General features: G+C 35.9%; 1 protein-coding gene across 6 annotated transcripts in view; it reads right to left on the bottom strand.

The window, feature by feature from the left end:
• Positions 1-2,965: 2,965 nt before the first annotated feature.
• C14H8orf89 (chromosome 14 C8orf89 homolog) overlaps positions 2,966-20,741 on the bottom strand; it is a 30,209-nt gene continuing 12,433 nt past the window's right edge. For 2 of the 6 annotated variants that reach the window (XM_070382265.1, XM_070382259.1), the window contains 6 exons: positions 20,064-20,230; positions 17,432-17,585; positions 14,288-14,381; positions 11,955-12,012; positions 5,259-5,297; positions 2,966-3,262 (listed from right to left, as the gene is read on the bottom strand). In XM_070382265.1, coding sequence (XP_070238366.1) covers positions 3,114-3,262; positions 5,259-5,297; positions 11,955-12,012; positions 14,288-14,381; positions 17,432-17,585; positions 20,064-20,190 — 621 coding nt within the window. In that variant the 5' untranslated portion in view covers positions 20,191-20,230 and the 3' untranslated portion in view covers positions 2,966-3,113. The remainder of the gene's footprint in view (positions 3,263-5,258; positions 5,298-11,954; positions 12,013-14,287; positions 14,382-17,431; positions 17,586-20,063; positions 20,231-20,741) is intronic. The other 4 variants (XM_070382260.1, XM_070382261.1, XM_070382262.1 and 1 more) reach the window with 4 other exon arrangements.

Genomic DNA, 20,741 nt, shown 5'->3' with positions numbered 1-20,741 from the left:
TTTTTAACATCTCAATTTTCCAGATGACACTTGGGGAAGCAAAGAAACCTGACCACAGTTAAACAGCTACCAAGTTTCAGGGTGGAGATTTGACCCCAGGCAGCCTGATATCAGGGCTTCCGGGAGATGTGAATTCAGTTCCTGGGTCAGGAGTATCCCTTGGAGGAGGGCATGCAACCCACTCCAGTATTCGCTTGGAGAATCCCACAGATAGAGGAGCCTGGCGGGCTATAGTCAATAGGGCTGCAAAGAGTCAGACACACCTGAAGCAACTTGGTACGCGTGCAGCCTGACATCAGACCCCAAGTGTTAGCCTCTATTCTAACCTGACTCTCAGAACTCCATCTGGCTGGGCAAAGATACTCACTATGTGACTAGAAGATCTAAAGTCCACTCTGATAGCAACACACGTGACAGCCAGCAACCAACTGGCCATGTGGGGCTTCAGTCTGGCCCCCTGAGGCCACCTCCCTGACCCTGGGCTGGATCTCAGGAGGGATAGTCCAAATAGGATTGGTAGTTGGGGGGTGGATAGTCATCTGAAATTGTTTCAAGTTTATGTGCCAAATCTTCAAAAATGTAAATCAATTTTTGAATGCACTTAATCTTCTAAAATACATTTGTATTAAATTACATTGACTTGTCATGGGTCAGAATGCCCTTTCTTTTCATCCATCTTTTTATTGTTGCCAAAACAATGCTCTATAAGCATAGACTTCAAATCTGTCACAGCCCCCAGAGTTATCAACTTTAGGATGAGCTCCTTGATGGCATTGTTTCACCAGGTCATTTTTGGGAGATAGGTTTTTGGTTTCTCTTCATTTGCATGTTATCTTGGATTATTCTCGTTTGTGGAGTTGTAGAAAAATGACAGGCTGATATCTCTTTAGTATGAGATTAACAAATGACCCAAGAAAAACACTCCATGCATCAAAAGCATTCTTCCCCTCATCTGTCCATTTTATATAGGTGTCCACTTATATTCCGAGGAAAGTAAGTTGTGTCCGTAAATGTGAACTCACACATTTCCTGTGTTTAGCTCAACAGTTTGGTGGAATCATCAGGTTCTGGTGGCAATTTCTATACTTCTTTAAACACAGGCATCAATCAGGATACAGACCATAATAAGCATTCTGAAAAAGCTGTACATTAAGAGGTAAAAACTGCTTGAGGAATCACAAATATTTATTCTAAAGCAGACCTTAGTTCAGTTAGGGCTATTTGCTGACAGTGGTCATCTATTCAACACCCCAAACCTATCCCAATAGGAGCTAGTTCATAATTCCAATGGGCAGTCCACGCTTATTTTCAAAGGAGAAAAATCCGGATAGAAAAAACAAATACATGTTAAGCACTTGAAATTATGACTGATTATGTGGGTCTACAATGGACCTAAAGGAGCTTTATAAAGTGTTCCTGATGACCAGGTGTTGTGGAGCTGCTTGTCAGCAGCCATGTGGCACGATGGGAACCCCCTACTATCATCATCAGTGAAAGTGTCCATACATAACAGCCCCATGTAACCTCATCTTTCAAGGCGCTAATGAGATCATGTGACTGTAAGTGCTTTATAAACCACAAATTACTACAAAGATGCCAGTGATTATTTAAATTTTAAACTATACCTTAGGGTTTATAATATTCCTCCTGATTTCCTGAGGTGGGAAAGTTAAACTCTTTCTCCCCTGATGCTTCACATCCTAAATGCAGTGAAGAAGGAGGAATTAGGAACTTTGTTCACACAGCTCTTCTCAAGTGCCCAACACAAATGGCCCATCAGTTAGATGCTGTTGATGGCTGAGTCTGAGTAGGGCAGGTATGGACCTGCCCATGAGCATTTTTTGAGCTGGAAGGACATTCAAGATGACATTTTCAAAGAAGCTGTACTGTGATGGAGAAAGCAGGGACATGGGATTCAGGACAGCGCAGGTTCAAATACAGGCTGTGGAACCTGAGAGCTCTGGGAACTTGGGTAAGTTATTAAATCACAATTTCTCTGTCTGTGAAAGGGAAAATAATACCCTCATCTTGCCGGACACAGTGGCGAATTCTTGACCTGAAAGAAACGCTAAAATCATCAATGGCCAGCACAGCTGGGTGAGAAAAAAGTCCCACAGATTAATCGGAAAATAAAGAGAAAAATATTGACAAATCTTAAGTTTCTAGTACTCCAGATATTTAAAACAGATAAAGATGATCTCAAGCATATTTGGTGTTCCTGAAGTAGAGAATTCAAAAATATGGGACAGAAAGAGTGAATACTCAAAGATGCAATGAAAGAAAAAATTTCCAGGGGACTGAACCAGCACCCCTGCATTGAAAAGTCAAGTCTTAACCACTGGACTGCCAGGCAAGTCCTTCCTCAGGCTATCTCGAGGAAGGTTTTCTCCTCTCGACCTAGACCTTCCTCCTCCCGACAGAGGTACAGCGGGTCTCTCTTCCATCCCCTTTCCCTTCAGGGATGCCTTATGTATGCAGGAGCGATGCCTTGTTCTGCCTGGCAGTAAAGGCCTGACTGAGCAGGTGAGCCTGAGGTTGTCGCACATCAGCGATACCTGATGTGCATTTGCTCAATTCTCATGTTCAGTGTTAGGAAATCCACTGCCGCCGTACATCTCAGGCAGCATTTCCTTTCCAAGTTTTATCAGCAAACAAAGCGAATATTCTCATTTTCATCTGCTTGAATACTTATCTCAAAACTGCTTCCAAACTCAAGCAGGGACAAGTTGAGGCTCTCACTGGGTGCTTTCTAACCCCCAAAACAAAGACTCACTCTTGTATCTGTTGCAGCTTCTAGCAAAGCTCATCGTACAGACAGACACTCAAAAAGCATTTATCAAATAGAATCCAAAGGTGTAACTGATGTGCATAAAATTGACAGACTAAAATTTTTCTTATGCTTATGTGTATCAACTATAAAAATAATTATCTTAGTGTCTCTGTGAGACTAACAAAATACAATATATTTCATATATAACAGAAAACATTTATTTCCTATTTACATTTCCATTTTTATGTAAATCATTGCACATCATATCACATATCAAAAAAGAAAAGAAAGGAAAAATATAAACTTTAAAAGTCAGTGAAGAAAGCATCATAGTGTATGATAATCAGCAGTCTCGAAGCTCTCGTTTCTTGCTCTTTTTAGATTTTTTGCTTGTTTCTTGACGAATGGTGTCATACTCCAAAACGGCCATGTTGGAAAGTCTCTGTAAGTACTGAGATGATGCTCCAGCGAGAGGATCGCTGAAGCCAGAACCTGTAAACAAACAACAAACAAAAAACACTTATTACAATTGAATTAAGCACACATGAACGATACTCTCTTTAGAGTACAAATGAAATATCTTTTCCTCAAATGACCATTAAACACCGCTAGGCTGCCGTCTATGGGGTCACACAGTCGGACACGACTGAAGCGACTTAGCAGCAGCAACATCAGTTCTTCATATAACACATTCTTTGAAGTAGAGATGAAAGCCACTTAAGTTTCTAAGTGAGTGGGATGGCAAAGTGAAAGCATTCAGTCGTTCAGTCCTGTCCAGCTCTTTGTGACCCCATGGACTGTAGCCCGCCAGGATCTTCTGTCCATGAGGATTCTCCAGGCAAGAATACTGGAGTGGGTTGCCATTCCCTTCTCCACAGGATCTTCCTGACCCAGGAATCGAACCTGGGTCTCCTGCACTGCAGGCTGATTCTTCACCGCCTGAGCCACAGGGATGACAAGTCATCCAAAAAATATTGAACTCAAAAATGCTCAATGCCGGTATTTAATGATATAAAACTAAATCAGAGTTTGTTATCATCTCCAAATAAAACCATTTCTCATAAATGTTAAGTGAAGTAAAACAGTAAAGTTATAAAATAAGTCACTCACTGAAACAGCAATAATGAAGTTTCTATTATAGAAGGAGAATAATAACAATAACAATAGATAACATTAATTGAATGATCTCTTGTATGTCAAGTATTTTTCATCTATATCATCTACACATCAATACTATGAAGTCAGTAACTAGTACTGTCTTGGATTACAGATTTAAAAAAGAGTTTAGAAATTGTTAGAGGCAGGATTTAAATCAAGATCCATCATTCAAAGTTCCTATGTAATACGTATAAATTCTTCTATTTAGAAACATACAAGGCTTTAATAGTAATAGACTGATCCATATTTCTTTAAAATACTATTATTTAACTGCAGTTTCAAGTGCCAAAAATAAAAACTGTCTTCAGTTCTCCAATGCAGTTGGTATTTTTGTTTGTTTTATTTCAGTGTGTAATTAGAGTGGAAATTTCAGAGAAAGAGTAGAGGGGAAGAGCTGAGCAGGATTCCAGTTCTTAGCAGTACAATGAACTGGACACTTAGAGTCTCTGGCTGCAAAAAGTAGATTCTAAGAATTATTGGAGAAGGAAATGACAATCCACTGCAGTATTCTTTCCTGGAAAATCCCATGGACAGAGGAGAAAACAGGGCTACAGTCCATGGGGTCAAAAAGAGCCGGACACAACTGAGAGACTGAGCACTGAGCAAGCATTAAGCAAACCTCAAAACAATTCAAAGAACTGGTATCATACAGACCAATGCAATTAAATTGGAAACTAACAATAAATTCTAAGATTCTCAAATATTTAGAAATATATACACATTCTAAACTATTCACTCATCAAAAATAAACTGTAATAAACATTAAAAATACTTATAACTAACTGATAAAGAAAAATTACAAAACTTGTGTGATGTAGCAAAAGTTGTACATAGAAAGGTTTATACCTTAAAATTCCTGTTTTAGAAAAGATTGAAATTAATAAGCTCAATATAAGACATACATTAGGAAAAGAACAACCCAAAGAATATGGATGTGCTTAGTCGCTCGGTGGCGGGTGACTCTTTTCGAGCCTGTGGATTATATAGCCCACCAGGCTCTTCTGGCCATGAAGTTTTCCAGGCAAGAATACTGGAGTGGGTTGCCATTTCCTTCTCCAAAAGAATATGGAAGAAGGATGTAATACAGGAAAGAAAATTCAATGAAGTAGAAAACAAACTTACAAAAAGAAAAATTTTTTTAAAGATAAAAATTCTTCCTTGAAAAAACTAATAAAAAAGGGAAATTCTCTGGTTCAATTAATTAAGAAAAAAAACAGAAGACCTAAATAACTAATATTAGGAGAAGTACAGATGGAACAAAAACTAAACTTCATGCCAATAAATTTGAAAATGTAGACAAAACTGCAAAATTCTAGAAAATATAACTTACCAAAATTGATGGAAGGAGAATTACAATGCCTTAAGAGTCCTAAAATTAAAATGATTGAATTAATATTAAAAAATTCCTCTAAAGAAAACAAGTGATCCAAATAATTTTACAAATGAACTCCATCAGACTTTCAAGGTAGAAATCATTCCAATTTTAGGTCATATCCTTCAGAGAAAAGAAAAAGTAGAATACTCCCCAGTTTATTTCTTGAAGGCATTATAATCTTGACACTGAATTCAGGCAAAGAGAAAATTAGTGGTAGTCTCACTCATTAAGATAGATTTTAAAAACCTAGCAAAATGTTAAATATGGTAGTACACAAAATGATAATGAATTATGCCTTAAATGTGAGTATCCCAGGGATGTAAAACTGGCTGAACATTAAAAAAAAATCTACAAATGTCATTTTTCACATTAGAAAATTAAACAGAAAATCACAAGATCATTTCAATCAATTCAGAAGAAAATGTTTGATAAAATTAAACTTTCATTTGTTTTTAAAATAAAAAACTCTGAGCAAATTAAAGAGAATTTCTTTATCTTGATAAAGGATATCTACGCAAAACATACACTACACATCATTCTTTATGAGAAAACATTAAGGGAGTTTCCTTTAAAATCAGAAACAAGTCAAAGATGCCTATTTTTCATTTCTATCCACCACTGTATTGGTGGTCCTAGTCAGCTTAGTAAAATTAGAGAAATGAAAGCTTGGGTGGGGGTAGGAAAAACCTTTGGAAAGAAAGAATAAAACTGACATCATTCACATATGGTAATCTACATAAAGAACTAAAAATTATATATTTCATATATTAATATATATACACAATATAAAACATAAATCAAGAAATAACAAGAGACTTTATCAAGGTGGATGACTGGAAGATTAAATTGTAAAAATTAACTACATTTCCAAATATCTGCAAGAGAAAGCTGTAAATTTTAATCGTAAAAGAATTATGGCAGACTACTAATGATCTTTTCAAAACTTTTTACTCTTTCCAAAACAGAATTTTAGCTGAGGACAAGGCCAGCTAAAAGGGAGAGATTACCTTTCTCAGCTTGCTTTAGAGCTAAGTATAGCTTTGTTAGTGAGTGTGAACCAATACGATATGAGCAAATGTGCAAATTTTAAAACTATAGTCCTCTTATCCTAGACTTCTGGACTTACTGTTTTTGTGGGATGTATTTGATAACTGCTTCAATCTCCTCAATAGTTCTACTACAGCTCTGCACAGCCTGTCCCTTGTTCATGATTCAGTCTGGGTAGGCTGTACGTTTCTATGAACTTACCCATTTTTTTCTAGGTTCCCCAATTTGTTGACATAACTGTTCACAGTAGCTTCTTATAATCCTTTTTATTTCTGTAATCAGTTATGATGTCTCCTCTTTCATTCCAAATTTTAACTATTTGTGTCTTCTCTGTTTTTTTCTAGTGTAACCGAGGATTTGTCAACTTTATCTTTTCTAAAAATTGAGTCTTGGTCCTGTTGATTTGTTTTCTGTTCTGTTTCACTTTGTTGTTTTTGCTGTTTAGTCACTGAGTCATGTCCCACTCTGTTGCAACCCCATGGACTGTAGCCCACCAGGCTCCTCTGTTCATGGGATTTCCCAGGCAAGAACACCGGAATAAGTTGCCACTTCCTTCTCCAGGGGATCTTCCCAACCCAGGGATCGATCCTGCATCTCCTGCAATGCAGGCAGATTCTTGTCACTGAGTCACCAAGGAAGCTCATTTGTCTTTTCTCTAATGTTTATTATTTTCTTCCTTCTGCTAAGTTTGGGCTTAATTTATTCTTCTTTTTCTAATTCCTTGAGGTGTAAGTTTATGTGGTTCACTCAAGATCCTTTTTTTTTTAATGTGTTTGCCACTATAAATTTCACTCAGCACATTGCTTTTGCTGCAATCTATAGGTATGTTGCATTTTTAAATTTTTATTTGTTCCCAGATATTTCAAAATTCCCTTGTGACTTCTTCTTTGACCCATTAGTTGTTTGAGTGTACTGTTTACTGTAGGTTTTTTAAAGACCATCTTTATCAAATTAAGAAAGTTCCCTTCTACTCATAGTTTGCTAAATTTATTTTTAATCATGAATATTGAATCCTATTAAAATATCTTTTACAATTATTAAAGAGAACATATGCAGTTTCTCCTTTATTCTATTAACAAGATGATAGACATCAATTGCTTTTCTAATGTTAAATCAATCTCACATTTCTTAGATAAATCTGACATGGTATGTTGCATTATCCTTCTTATATATCACTGAATTTGAATTGATAAGTCTTGTTTAGAATTTTTATTTCTATTTTCTTAAGAAAAATTGGTCTATAATTTTAAGTTTCTTATAAGGTCAAAGCTAGGTTTTAGAATCAAGGTTAGTGACCTGATAAAATGGGTCTTCAAGTGTTCCTTCTTTTCCTATTTTCTGGAATTATTTATATCACACAGCTTTTTAAAATTGAATGTTGGATAAAGAAGTTATGATACATATATACAATGGAATATTTCTCAGTCATAAGAAGGAATGAATGTGAGTCAGCTGAACTGAGGTGGATGAACCTAGAGCCTGTTATACAGAGTGAAGTAAGTCAGAAAGAGAAAAACGAATATCGGATATTAACACATAACATATGTGGAATCTAGAAGAATGGTACTGATGAACCTATTTGCAGGCAGGAATAGAGATGCAGGTGCAGGGGAAGGACTAGAGGACACAGGGGGGAAAGGAGAGGGTGGGACAGACAGAAAGCAGCATCAACATACATGCATTACCTTGTGTAAAGCAGGTGACCAGTGGGAAGCTGCGATATAGCACAGGGAGCTCAACCCAGAAGGGTGGGATGAGGGGTGGGTGGGAAAGAGGCTCCAGAGGGAGGGGATATGCGTAGACTTATGACTGACTCGTGTTGCTGTATGGCAGAAATCAACACAACAGTTGTAAAGCAATTATCCTCCAATTAAAAATAAATATATAAATGCTGGAAGAATTTACCAGTGCCAATTCTGCTAGGTTGTGGTTTCTTTTTTTTATATGATACTGATAATCTCTCTCTCTCCTGTCAGTCTTGCTAGACATTTATCAATTTTATTCATGTTTTTAAAAAACTAACATTTGGCTCTTGTTGATTTTTCCTGATTGAATATTTGTTTTCTACTTTGTTGATTTTTGCTCTTGATTACTTTTTCATTTTCTTTGAATTTAATATGCTGTTCTTTTGTTAAATTCTTGAGATTAATATTAAAATCATTGCTTATTAAGCCTTTCATCTTTTCTAATACAGGTACTTCATGCTTTAAGTTTCCCTAAAAGCTATGTTTTTACTATACCCAAGGAGTTTTGACGTATCATATTTTCATCATCCTTCAGTTCAAACTAATATGTAAATTCCACTGTATTTCTCCTTTGACTCACAAGTTACTTAAAAGTACATTTCTTAATACCCAAACCTCTGTGGGATTTTACAATTATTTTTAATTACTGATTTCTAGTTTAATTCCACTGCAGTCTTATTTGATATTTGTTTAAAAATCTCCTATAATGTCTACTTTCCTTTTCATTATATTCCTTTGATCTTTGTGTATTTTATGTTAACAGAGCATACAAATTTAGGATGGTTAAATCTTCTGTTGTATTAATCCTTCTATTACTATGAAATATCACTCTACTGTGCATAATACTTCCTGCTTTGAAGTTTATTTTGTTTGATGTTAGTGTAGCTATAACAAGCTTTCTTTTAATTACCATTTACATGGTTTATATTTTTCTATCCTTCTATTTTCGATCTTTCCTGCCCTTTTAAGGTGTGCTTCTTATAACCTGGGTTGAGAAAATCCCCTGGAGAAAAAGGAAAGGCTACCCACTCCAGTATTCTGGCCTGGAGAATTCTATGGACTCTATAGTCCATGGGATCGCAAAGAGTCGGACGTGACTGAGTGACTTTCACTTCACTTCACTTCACTTCACTTCTTATAACCAGCATATAATTATTTTTATTAGTCTGATGGGTTTTGTTTTTAGCTGAAATATTTAGTCCACTTATATCCAATGTATTTATTGTATGTTTAATTTTAATATTACTAGTTGTTTTCTATTTGTCCTATTTCATATTTCTTTTTTTCCTCTTTTCTTGCTTTGAGATGATTAAATATTTTTTACTTTTCTATTTCCCTATAATCTTGTTACTTGTATCCTTTTCTTTTAGTGGTTATCATACAGATTTTATCATACCTCTTTGACATATTACAATTGACTTTTTAAAAGAAATTTTATTTCTTGGTTGTGCTATGTGGTGTGTGGGATCTTCTCCCCCATCAGGAAGCATAGAGTCTTAACCATTGGACCACCAAGGGGAAGTCCCTACAATCTACTTTAACTTAATTACTATATTTCAAATAATGCAAGGAGCTTACAACATTTTAACTCCATGTATGCCCCATCCCACTTCTGTGGTATTACTGTATTTCATTTCTACATATATTTTAAACTTCTTAAGAAAATACTACTGCTACTGCTTCTCTTTCCTTTACAAGTTGTCATGCTTTCATCTTGTATCATTATTTCTTTAATATTTCTTTTAGTGTAGCTCTACTGACAATTAAATCTTTCAACTTCCATTTGAATAATAATGTCTTTATTTTGTTTTTACTTTTAAGGATATTTTCATTGTATATTCAAATTGAGTTTGGCAGTTACTGTCATTCAGCACTTGAAAATACCACTGCTTTGTCTTCTTGCTTCCATTGTCTCCATTGGAAAGTCAGTTGTATGTCTTACCATTGCTCTGCGGAAGAGAACTTATCTTTTTTCTTTTTTTTTTTTAATATTTAGCCTTTTTACTATAATGTGACTAACTATGATTTTCTTTGTTGCTATTCTGCTGGAGGTTCATAGAATTTTTGTATCCATTGTTTGGTATTTTTCAGTCAATTTGGGAAATTCTCAGCCAGTAAGTAAATACTGCTTGTCTCACTTTCTCTTGCTCCTCTTAATCTGGAATTAGAATTATACATGTGTAAAGTAGTTTTATCTTATCACATATTGTCTTTGCATATTCTGTTCTGTATTATCTTTCTCTCTTCACTTTAATTGGGTACTTTCATAATGCTCTATCTTTCATTTTACTAATCCTATAATATAGTTTTCCATATTTTACCAATTTTATTGAGGCATATATGATACAAATTGTGTATGTTTAAAATATACCACTGATGACTTGCTTCCCTGGTAAGACAGTAAAGAAACCGCCTACAATGCAGGAGACCTGGGTTCGATCCCTGGGTTGGGAAGATCCCCTGAAGAAGGAAATGGCAACCCACTCTAGCACTCTTGCCTGGAGAATTCCACAAACTGAGGAGCCTGGCAGACTATGGTCCATAGGGTCGCAATGAGTCAAACACTGAGCAACTCTCTCACTCACTCACTCACTCACTCACTGATGACTTGATATACATATACATTGTAAAATGATTATCATAATTAAGTTAGTTAACACATCAATCATCTTACTTGTTTACCTTTTTGAGGAGCAGAGGAGATGAGAACACTTAAAATTCTACTTGCTCAGCAAACTTCAATACACCATATAGTATTACTAACTTCAGTCACCATGCTGTACATTATATCTCCAAAACAGCTCCCCATTTTCCTCAGTCCCCACTCACTGATAACCACTATTCTACCCTGTCTCTGTTTGACATTTTAAAAAATTCTACATATAAGTGATACCATGCGGTATTTGTCTTTCTCTATCTGACTTATTTCACTTGTATAAAGTGTTCTGGGTTCATCCACACTGTTACAAAGGTAGGATTTCCTTATTTTTTTATGTCAAAGTAATATTCCATTGGGTATATATATATATACACTGCATCTTCTTTATCCATTTATCTGTCAATGGACACCTAGGTTGTTTCCATATCCTGGCTGTTGTGAATAATGCTGCAGTGAATATGTGAGTTCAGATCTCTTTGAGATATGGATTTCATTTCTTTTGGAAATATATCCAGTACTGAGATTGACGGATTACATGGTAGCTTTATTTTTAATTTTTTTGAGGAACCTCCATACTGTTTTCCATATTGCCTGGCGGGGTACAGTCCATGGGGCTGCAAGAATCAGACACGACTTAGTGACTAAACAACAACAAATCATAAGGACCAGGTGGTCTCCAAACAATGATGAAGACCTTCCCTGACATATTCCTGACACCCATGAGAATAGTTACCCATTCATAAATCTTGACTTAGGAATGTTCTTCCTGTTTCTAAGCATATACCCCCATACGCTAGGTTAACTATAAATTTGTCCAACAGCCACTCGGTAATGCAGAGTGCAGCTACAGATGTTTCCAGTCGTCGTTCACCCTGGAACTCCCACCCTGTGAATAAGTCACCATATAATAAGCTGATCCATTGATTCAATGGCACTGTCTGCCTTGGTTTTCGGTCTCAAGGTGCCTCCTCATTTTGAGAGGTACTGTTTATTCGCTCCATCTTCCAACATGACATGATAAAGGCATGTATACAGTGAACACAACATGCACTTAAGTTGATAAAACAAGCACAGCTTAAAAGAAAAATTGACAAAACAAAGACAATTAAGTCAGTGGAAAGAAAGGAAGTTTTAAAAAAGATAAGTATTTTCACACCCTTCATAAGACAAGTCGTAGGAGAAAAAGATGATCCAGCTTACCTTTTGATTTCTCCTGAAGTGGTGTCACAGTACATGTGGGCTTAGTCTTCTTTAACCTAAAATTATATATTTTCATAAATTCACTTTATATAAATCCAGGGTACATTAATTTTTTAAAATACTTTGAGACAAGAAGCTTGCTTTCAGTGAAATTCACTTGTTGAAGGACATCATATAAAAATTAAATAAACATTAAAGGAAGGAAACTCCTCCCATCACAAATAACCACATCAGAGGCAGATATGAACCAACTTAGTATCTTGGTTTTTGCTAACAAATTTTACCAACGGGTGAGTGCTATGTCATCCTTTTCCCACCTTTATCTGAACTTATAACTAATCATGATTCAGGGAATGCTAGAGGAAGGGACTTAAGATTAATTAGCATAATATTTAGATATGCCAGATACCAGTTCAGTTCAGTTCAGTCGCTCAGTCAACTCTTTGCGACCCCATGGACTGCAGCACGTCAGGCTTCCCTGTCCATCACCAACTCCTGGAGCTTGCTCAAACTCATGTCCATCGGGTGGTGATACCATCCAACCATCTCATCCTCTGTCATTCCCTCCTCCTCCTGCCTTCAATCTTTCCCAGCATCAGGGTCTTTTCCCATGAGTCAGTTCTTCATATCAGGTGGTCAAAGGATCGGAGCTTCAGCTTCAGCATCAGTTCTTCCAATGAATATTCAGGACTGATTTCCTTTAGGATCTCCTTGCAGTCCAAGGGACTCTCAGAAGTCTTCTCCATCACCACAGTTCAAAAGCATCAATTCTTCAGCACTCAGCTTACTTCATGGTCCAACTCTCACATCCATACATGACTACTGGAAAAACCATAACTTTGACTAGACAGAACTTGGTCAGCAAAGTAATGTCTCTGCTTTTTAATATGCTGTCTAGGTTGGTCATAGCTTTTTTTTCAAGGAGCAAGCATCTTTTAATTACATGGCTGCAGTCACCATTTGCAGTGATTTTGGAGCCCGAGAAAATAGTCTCTCACTGTTTCCATTGTTTCCCCATCTATTTGCCATGAAGTGATGGGACTGGATGCAATGTTTTTTGAATGTTGAGTTTTAAGCCAGCCTTTTCACTCTTTTTAAGCCAGATACCAACTATCAGTTATTTGTGCTCTTTTTACCTATTAATTACCACAATTGGAATTTTGTCATAATCAACTTCTATTCCTACAAATAAACCTAGATAACGAGTAAGTTATTAGAGGAAATACATCATGATCAAATTGGCCGTAGGTAAGATAACTCATAAGCATTCCAAATTTCTTGTAAGTACACTAAACTTACAAACCAGCTATAACTTTTTTCCCCTCTATCCAATCAAAACATATATTCATTCTTAATCCATGTAATACACTAAACAAAGTCAGCCTACATGGCTGCTTGGAGGTATCGGAGCAACTTATTACCATGGCAACATCACCTCTCCTAGACATCAAATATGGGTACAGTTGAGGTAAGTATACCTAGTATTTACACTGAGGTTGGAACTCAAGACCAGCCTTACTGATTGCTATGTAATAAGCTTTTAGTGGTCCCTAAGGATACTCCTCAGAAAAAAAAAAAAAAAAAAAAGGATACTCCTCAGATTCTCTTGCACCTTCTGAGAGACAATTGAAATTCTATGATTAATCTTCTTAGTGTGAAGGGCTTTGTGCATGCCTGTGCTAAGTCGCTTCAGTTGTGTCTGATTCTTTGCGACCCTATGGACTACAGCCCACCAGGCTTTTCTATCCATGGAGATTCTCCAGGCAAGAACACTGGAGTGGGTTGCCATGCCCTTCTCCAGGGGATCTTCCTGACTTAGGGATCGAACCTGCGTCTCCTACATCTCCTGCCTTGGCAGATGGGCTCTTTACCACTAGCGTCACGTCCTCAAAAAACACAGAACATACATTTTTAAAAAAACAGTATCAAATATCAGAACAAATATCTTGTGCTTGGCTGCATAGAACTTTTAAAGATAACACTGGTGAGTTGAGAGGTCATATTGTGTCAGTTTCATAATATTAATTTAATGGAATTAAACTTACAAATCATTGCTTCAGGTCTGCTAGTATGACAGCTGATGGCAGTTTATCATATCATATGCAGAATAGTCAACTGTAACTTTTAAATGCACTTCACCTCTAGGACTATTTTCAATTACATTACCACAATACATCATCTTGCAGTTCACTGAAAAATTTTATCACTAAAGAAACTTAAAAACACATTAAACTTTTATCAGAGTATAAAATCAAATATCCATATATACAGAGATTTTTTTTTTTAAAGGGTAAGGGATTGTATACAAGACAGACAAAAATGAGTACTTTCCTGCTTTGCCAAGACTGTCCTTTCACAGGGCGTTGTGCAATATGTAGAGGAGAATAAAATACTTGTAGGCAACTTGCTATGTTCTCAGTAGAATGGCTAAAATAAAGACACAGGAAAAAGAAATAATATTTACGTCCACCAAGCACAAACGCTGGGCTGGAAGAAACACAAGCTGGAATCAAGATCGCCGGGAGAAATATCAATAACCTCAGATATGCAGATGACACCACCCTTATGGCAGAAAGTGAAGAGGAACTAAAAGCCTCTTGATGAAAGTGAAAGTGGAGAGTGAAAAAGTTGGCTTAAAGTTCAACATTCAGAAAACGAAGATCATGGCATCCAGTCCCATCACTTCATGGGAAATAGATGGGGAAACAGTGGAAACAGTGTCAGACTTTATTTTTCTGGGCTCCAAAATCACTGCAGATGGTGATTGCAGCCATGAAATTAAAAGACGCTTACTCCTTGGAAGCAAAGTTATGACCAACCTAGATAGCATATTCAAAACCAGAGACATTACTTTGCCAACAAAGGTTCGTCTAGTCAAGGCTATGGTTTTTCCAGTGGTCATGTATGGATGTGAGAGTTGGACTGTGAAGAAGGCTGAGTGCCGAAGAATTGATGCTCTTTAACTGTGGTGTTGGAGAAGACTCTTGAGAGTCCCTTGGACTGCAAGGAGATCCAACCAGTCCATTCTGAAGATCAGCCCTGGGATTTCTTTGGAAGGAATGATGCTAAAGCTGAAACTCCAGTACTTTGGCCACCTCATGCGAAGAATTGACTCATTGGAAAAGACTCTGATGCTGGGAGGGATTGGGGGCAAGAGGAGAAGGGGACGACAGAGGATGAGATGGCTGGATGGCATCACTGACTCGATGGATGTGAGTCTGGGTGAACTCCGGGAGTTGGTGATGGACAGGGAGGCCTGGTGTGCTGCGATTCATGGGGTCGCAAAGAGTCGGACACGTCTGAGTGACTGATCTGATCTGATCTGATCTGAAGCACTTCGTAAACAGCATGGTTCTTAGCCACCACTCTTCCATTCTGTGTCTGAAGAACACTTGTCATAACATGAATGTATATATTCAAATTATTCTTCATTAAAGTAAGTAAATTCACACTCAAGTTAATGTAAAATATTAAGAAATCATTTCACATACAGCCAAATTGTAAATGAAAAAAATAATGAACTGAAATCCGATGAAAAAGGTAGGAAGCCAAATGAAGACTTAAAATCTAAAAATCAAATGGGTTAATTCAGGGGATGCTTTCTGGGTTTGCAGTTTCTTTAAGATGGTCATGTGATTGAAAGAAGACTGGTCTGTACTGAGACAAGGCCAAGTGTGCAGCCCTACACACTTTTACTCAAAGGGTGAGCTGAGTGTCAGGGAAACAGGTATCTTGATAATAAAAGAAACTCACTGTCCTTCAGTAGCTTTCACATGCATGTTTTCAATGGTCTCTCTTCTTTCTACATCCCCGCCATCCATCCTCTTTAACTGCTACCATCTGCTCCACTAGCAACTCACTGTCTCTCTTCTACCCTCTCTGATTCTGCATTTGTTCAGGCTAAGTTGCATTCAACTCTTGGTGACCCCATGGACTACAGCATGCCAGGCTTCCCTGTCCTTCACTATCTGCCTTATTTCATTATAACCTCACTTCAGAAAGAATGATTTTGGTTTTTATATTTTATAGCTTGACAGTCTGTCCTCAGATGATATTAAAAACAATGGCAAAAGCTTTACGTGTGTTATTGTTCATTTATGGTGTCATTTACAAAGTGAAAAAAGTCAAAGCAATGACAGGAAAATTAAATAAAATTAAATAAACTATGAATCTAACAAAGAAATATTTTATAATGTGGCCAGTAAGGACTGTTTGAAGATTATGTAGTAATATGGAAAAACTGTACACATGTAATATTAAGTAAAAAGGGCCAGAATAAAAAATTGGAATTATACTAAAATCACAACTCAAATAAAAATCCATGAAAATAGAGGATGATAGAAGAGAAGCTCTAAGAATAAAAATGGGTATGTTAAAATGGGTAAGCTATCAAATAATTGTTTTTATTTTTTTCTCCAGATTTTCTACAAAATTCAAATTATTTATTTTCATAATTCAGATATAAACTATAACTTTTCATTTTTAGTATATTCTAGTTCTTTATATTATAAAAATTTACTTCAAGAGTAATTAACAAGACCAATAACACTAGTTGAAAACTCATATATATTCTAGATATATATTCTAAAATTCCAATTATGTGTGTGCCATGTATAACTAGATGTCTTTAAAGCTCACTACAGCAGGAGAAAATATGAAAATCTGCATTTTCCACTAAAGAGAGTAACTGGCAAGAAAGAATTATATTCATTAGGCAGAAAAACCTCTACATTCAGCAGTGTTACTACAAATAAATATCCAACAAAAGAAAATGCTTCATCTTTTTTAGGCTGGCAAAGTGAATGAGTACTACACATTCAACACATACTTCATGAAAAAATAAATAAAAGCAGGAACCAAATGGGGTATGAGACTATCTTACTAATTTTTAGGTCCCTTTGGAGAAAGAAGTTTTTTTTTAATGCTATCTGATTTGTAGAAAGAAAGGTATTCATAATAATATTTCTAAATGCCAGAATTCAAAGTCAGTGGGACTTTTCTGGTTGACAAACTCATTTCATCTGATGGCAATACAAGGTCTTCATTAGGCTGAATTCTCATTCAGAATTTCCCCTCACACCACTTCAATCAAACTAGAAATGAAATAAGGTTTTCTATTCAGGGTACAGAAGCCGGTTCCTATTGTAGAGACCATGTTTTTTTACATTGTTAAAACTTTCAATATTCTCATGAGCAATCTATGCTAGAGCAATAAAAGGTTTTTTTTGTTTTTTTTTTTAAAGTTAGTTCTTAAATTCTTTCTGGCAATGTTACTTGAAAACAGAAAAAAAGTACCTACTGGTCAAACTGAATAAAAATTGCTAATTGAGATTTTAAAAAATTAAATCCCTTATGCAAAAAAAAAAAAAAAGTTGTCAAGAAAGAGTTAAGATTCACTAGCCAGAAAAATCTCTGTATTCACTAGTGTTACTTCAAATAAATATTCAACAAAAGAAAATCAAGTAGAAATAACCTACCTGACAGGAGGCATCTCGGTATCAGCATGCAGAAGTCTTCTACGAAACTCTAGTGGAGTGGAACTTACACTCTTTTGGCAATTTTGCAATCCTGGTAAATATGGCATTTTGACACATTCTTTGAATTCTTCTAGACCAAATGCTGTGGTGTATTCTAATTTAAAATAGTATTATAACCATCTGTATTATTTCTTGATTAAATGTATATAACTTCTTTTACACTAAATCAGTCATTAAGAAAATAAAATTAAGCTACTGTAATTGAGCTAACATCTTTCCCAAGAGAATATCTTTCAATTCCTAGAATAAGGACAGTAGAGAAGAGCTCATTATGGGGCTAAATACTAGAAGAAGGAAGGAGAGCTTCACAGATCTCCCAGAGTCATCACTGTCCTCTGCCTTCATTACTTTGGTCAACCAGAATTCCCAGAACATTAGATACCTTCACATGGAAAAATAGCTTATTCTCCAAAGAAGACCTACAGATGGCCAACAAACACATGAGTAGATGCTCAACACCATTAATTATTAGAGAAATGCAAATCAAAACTACAATGAGGAATCAGCTCACAGTAGTCAGAAGGCCATCAAAAAAATCTACAAACAAAAAATGCTGGAGAAGTCATCGAGAAAAGGGAACTCTCTTACACTGTTGGTGAGAGTATAAACTGATACAGCCTCTATGGAAAACAGTATGGAGCTTCCTTAAAAAACTTAAAAAAAGAACCAGCAATCGCCCTACTGGGCACATAACCAGAGAAAACCATAATTCAAAAAGATACAATGAACCCCAATACTCATAGCAGTATATAGTCAGGACATTAAAGCAACCTAAATGTCCATCAGCCATAAAAGGAATCAGCTATACATTCCTTTATATGGCATAAAAAGGAACTCAGCCATAAAAAGGAACAAAACAGTCATTTGTAGAGATGTGGATGGACCTAGAGACTCTATACAGAGTGAAGTCAGAAAAAGAAAAATATCATATATTAACATATATATGTGGAATCTAGAAAAGTGGTATAGATGATCTTATTTGCAAAACAGAGACACAGACACAGAGAACAAATATATGGATACCAAGGGAGAACATGCGGGTGGGAGCAGTTGGGAGATTGGGATTGACACATATACCCTAGGGGGAGCCTGGTGGGCTGCCGTCTATGGGGTCGCACAGAGTCGGACACGACTGAAGTGACTTAGCATAGCATAGAATAAACAGCTAATGAAAACATAGTGTAGAGCACAGGGAACTCTACTTAGTGCACTGCGGCGACTGGAATGGGAAGGATGTCTAAAAGGGAGGAGATGTATGGATATGTATAGCTGATTCATTCTGCTGTACAGTAGAAAATAACACAAAATTATAAAGCAAATTAATTTATTTAAATTTATGAAATTATTAAATTTATTTAATAAAATTAGTTTTTAAAGAGTTTAAAAACACTTTCAAGAGTCTTATAGTATCTGGTACTTTAAATCTTTCCTTCTTCCTACTTTTGTGTGATAATCAAGAGGCACAAATATAGGATTATCTGAGCTAGCAATGAGAGAGAAAAGAATTCCATTTCAGGCACTGATTTCAATTTTCTCTCTGCAAAATTCCACACCAAACGTATAAAGAGCAACATCTGAAGTATCAAGATGGCTTCTTCGACTGACCTTGCACATCACTGGTAAAACAGGTTGTCAAAATGTTAACAACAACAAAATTCAAAATGATGACAGTGAGTGGAAAAAACAGATTAAGAGATTAAAGGTTTGGATGATTTTTAAACTTGGAGAATTATTTTTTAAGCTTTCTCTACTAAGTAAATCTAGCACAGAAATAGAAAGAGTATTTAATGGGACTGGAGTTATATGCTCAAAATGCTATTTTGCAATTTTTGATTTTTTTCTTTTGGAAAAAAATTAGTTTCTCTTCATCAAAAATCATAGAGTCTGTTTTCAGCAATTAAATGTGGAGGTAGGAGAACAGACACACTGGTGTCTTCTGAGCACCTTTCCTGGGACACTAGAGGCAACACTGACAAACACAGCAACACACAAAAAATGTCTGAATTTTGCTGTTTTCAAGAATTATATCTCCATCAATAAAGGGGAAGGCAGAATTCAGGGTAAATAGGAAATACAATTGTGTTTGAAATTAAGGGGGAAGCTTTACATTCGTATACAGCTTGACAGTTCTCAGGTTAGTCTTTAGTGAGCAACTATAAGATATAAGATACTTTCCACATAACTCAAAAAGTAAAATTTTGGTTAGATTTATTAATACAAAAAGGTTCCGCTAAAGTTTTGGGTTTTTTAAATATAAAAAACAACACGAGGTATTTAAAAATAAACACTAGGTACAAAAAGAAGTATGATCCAACAGAGATACTACTACACTGATAACAAGCTTAGGTCTTCAGAATTTGTTTCTATCGTGATTTACAGAAATGCCTTCAGTAAGTTATTTCTAATCTGCTTCCATTTCTCTTTTCCATAAGCCTAAGGTATTATCCTTCTTACATAAATGTTACAGAAATTATTTAACATCTCTTGACTGCTTAAAAAGGTATATGTAAATACGTAAATGAGGCACAACTTCTATATTTTATTAAGTAAAATAAGTAAATATGGAAGTTACCTTTCCTCATCTTTTGTGTTTCTAACACTGCTTTCCTCCAACTACTCTCAAAAAGAAAACCACCACCAAGGGTATTTCTGGTGACATTAGAAGGCTCACATTTGATTTCAGGAGACAGCACTGGCATTTTTTCTTCTTCTTTCAACAGTGCTGATGAAAGTGAGATACTGCATCAGATTCACAACACAAAATACAAAAGGAAAAAAAAAGGTATTTCAGAAATTACATTTTTATAATTTGTTTTCCATCATGTAAAGTAAATATTAATATAGATTTAAATGAAAAGTTTACTTATAACATGTAAATACAGACCCTTGGGAATTTAAAGCAAGAGGCCTTCAAGAATATAGCTAAAATAAGTTGTAAGACTTTTTTCTTCTAAATATTTTAATGAATCCTTTCAAATTCAAGGTTACAGGTATTTGGCAACATAAAACGTTTAAAATCCAACAGCAAGTGTGTGTTGTCACTCAGTCATGTCCAACTCTTTGCGACCCCATGGACTGTAGGCCACCAGGCTCCTTTGTCCATAGAAATCTCCCAGCAAGAATACTGAAGTGGGTTGCCATTTCTTTCTCCATCAACAGCAAGTAATAATCTACAAGACAATGTAATGCTTAGGATTCTCTCAAAAATATTACCATTATGCACCATGACCAAATGCAGTTTGTCTCTGAG

This window comes from Bos mutus, chromosome 14 (assembly GCF_027580195.1).
Source record: "Bos mutus isolate GX-2022 chromosome 14, NWIPB_WYAK_1.1, whole genome shotgun sequence".
In the NCBI taxonomy this organism is placed as follows: Eukaryota; Metazoa; Chordata; class Mammalia; order Artiodactyla; family Bovidae; genus Bos; species Bos mutus.
Note: the sequence above shows the minus strand (reverse complement) of the source record. Positions and strands in the feature narration are given on the sequence as shown.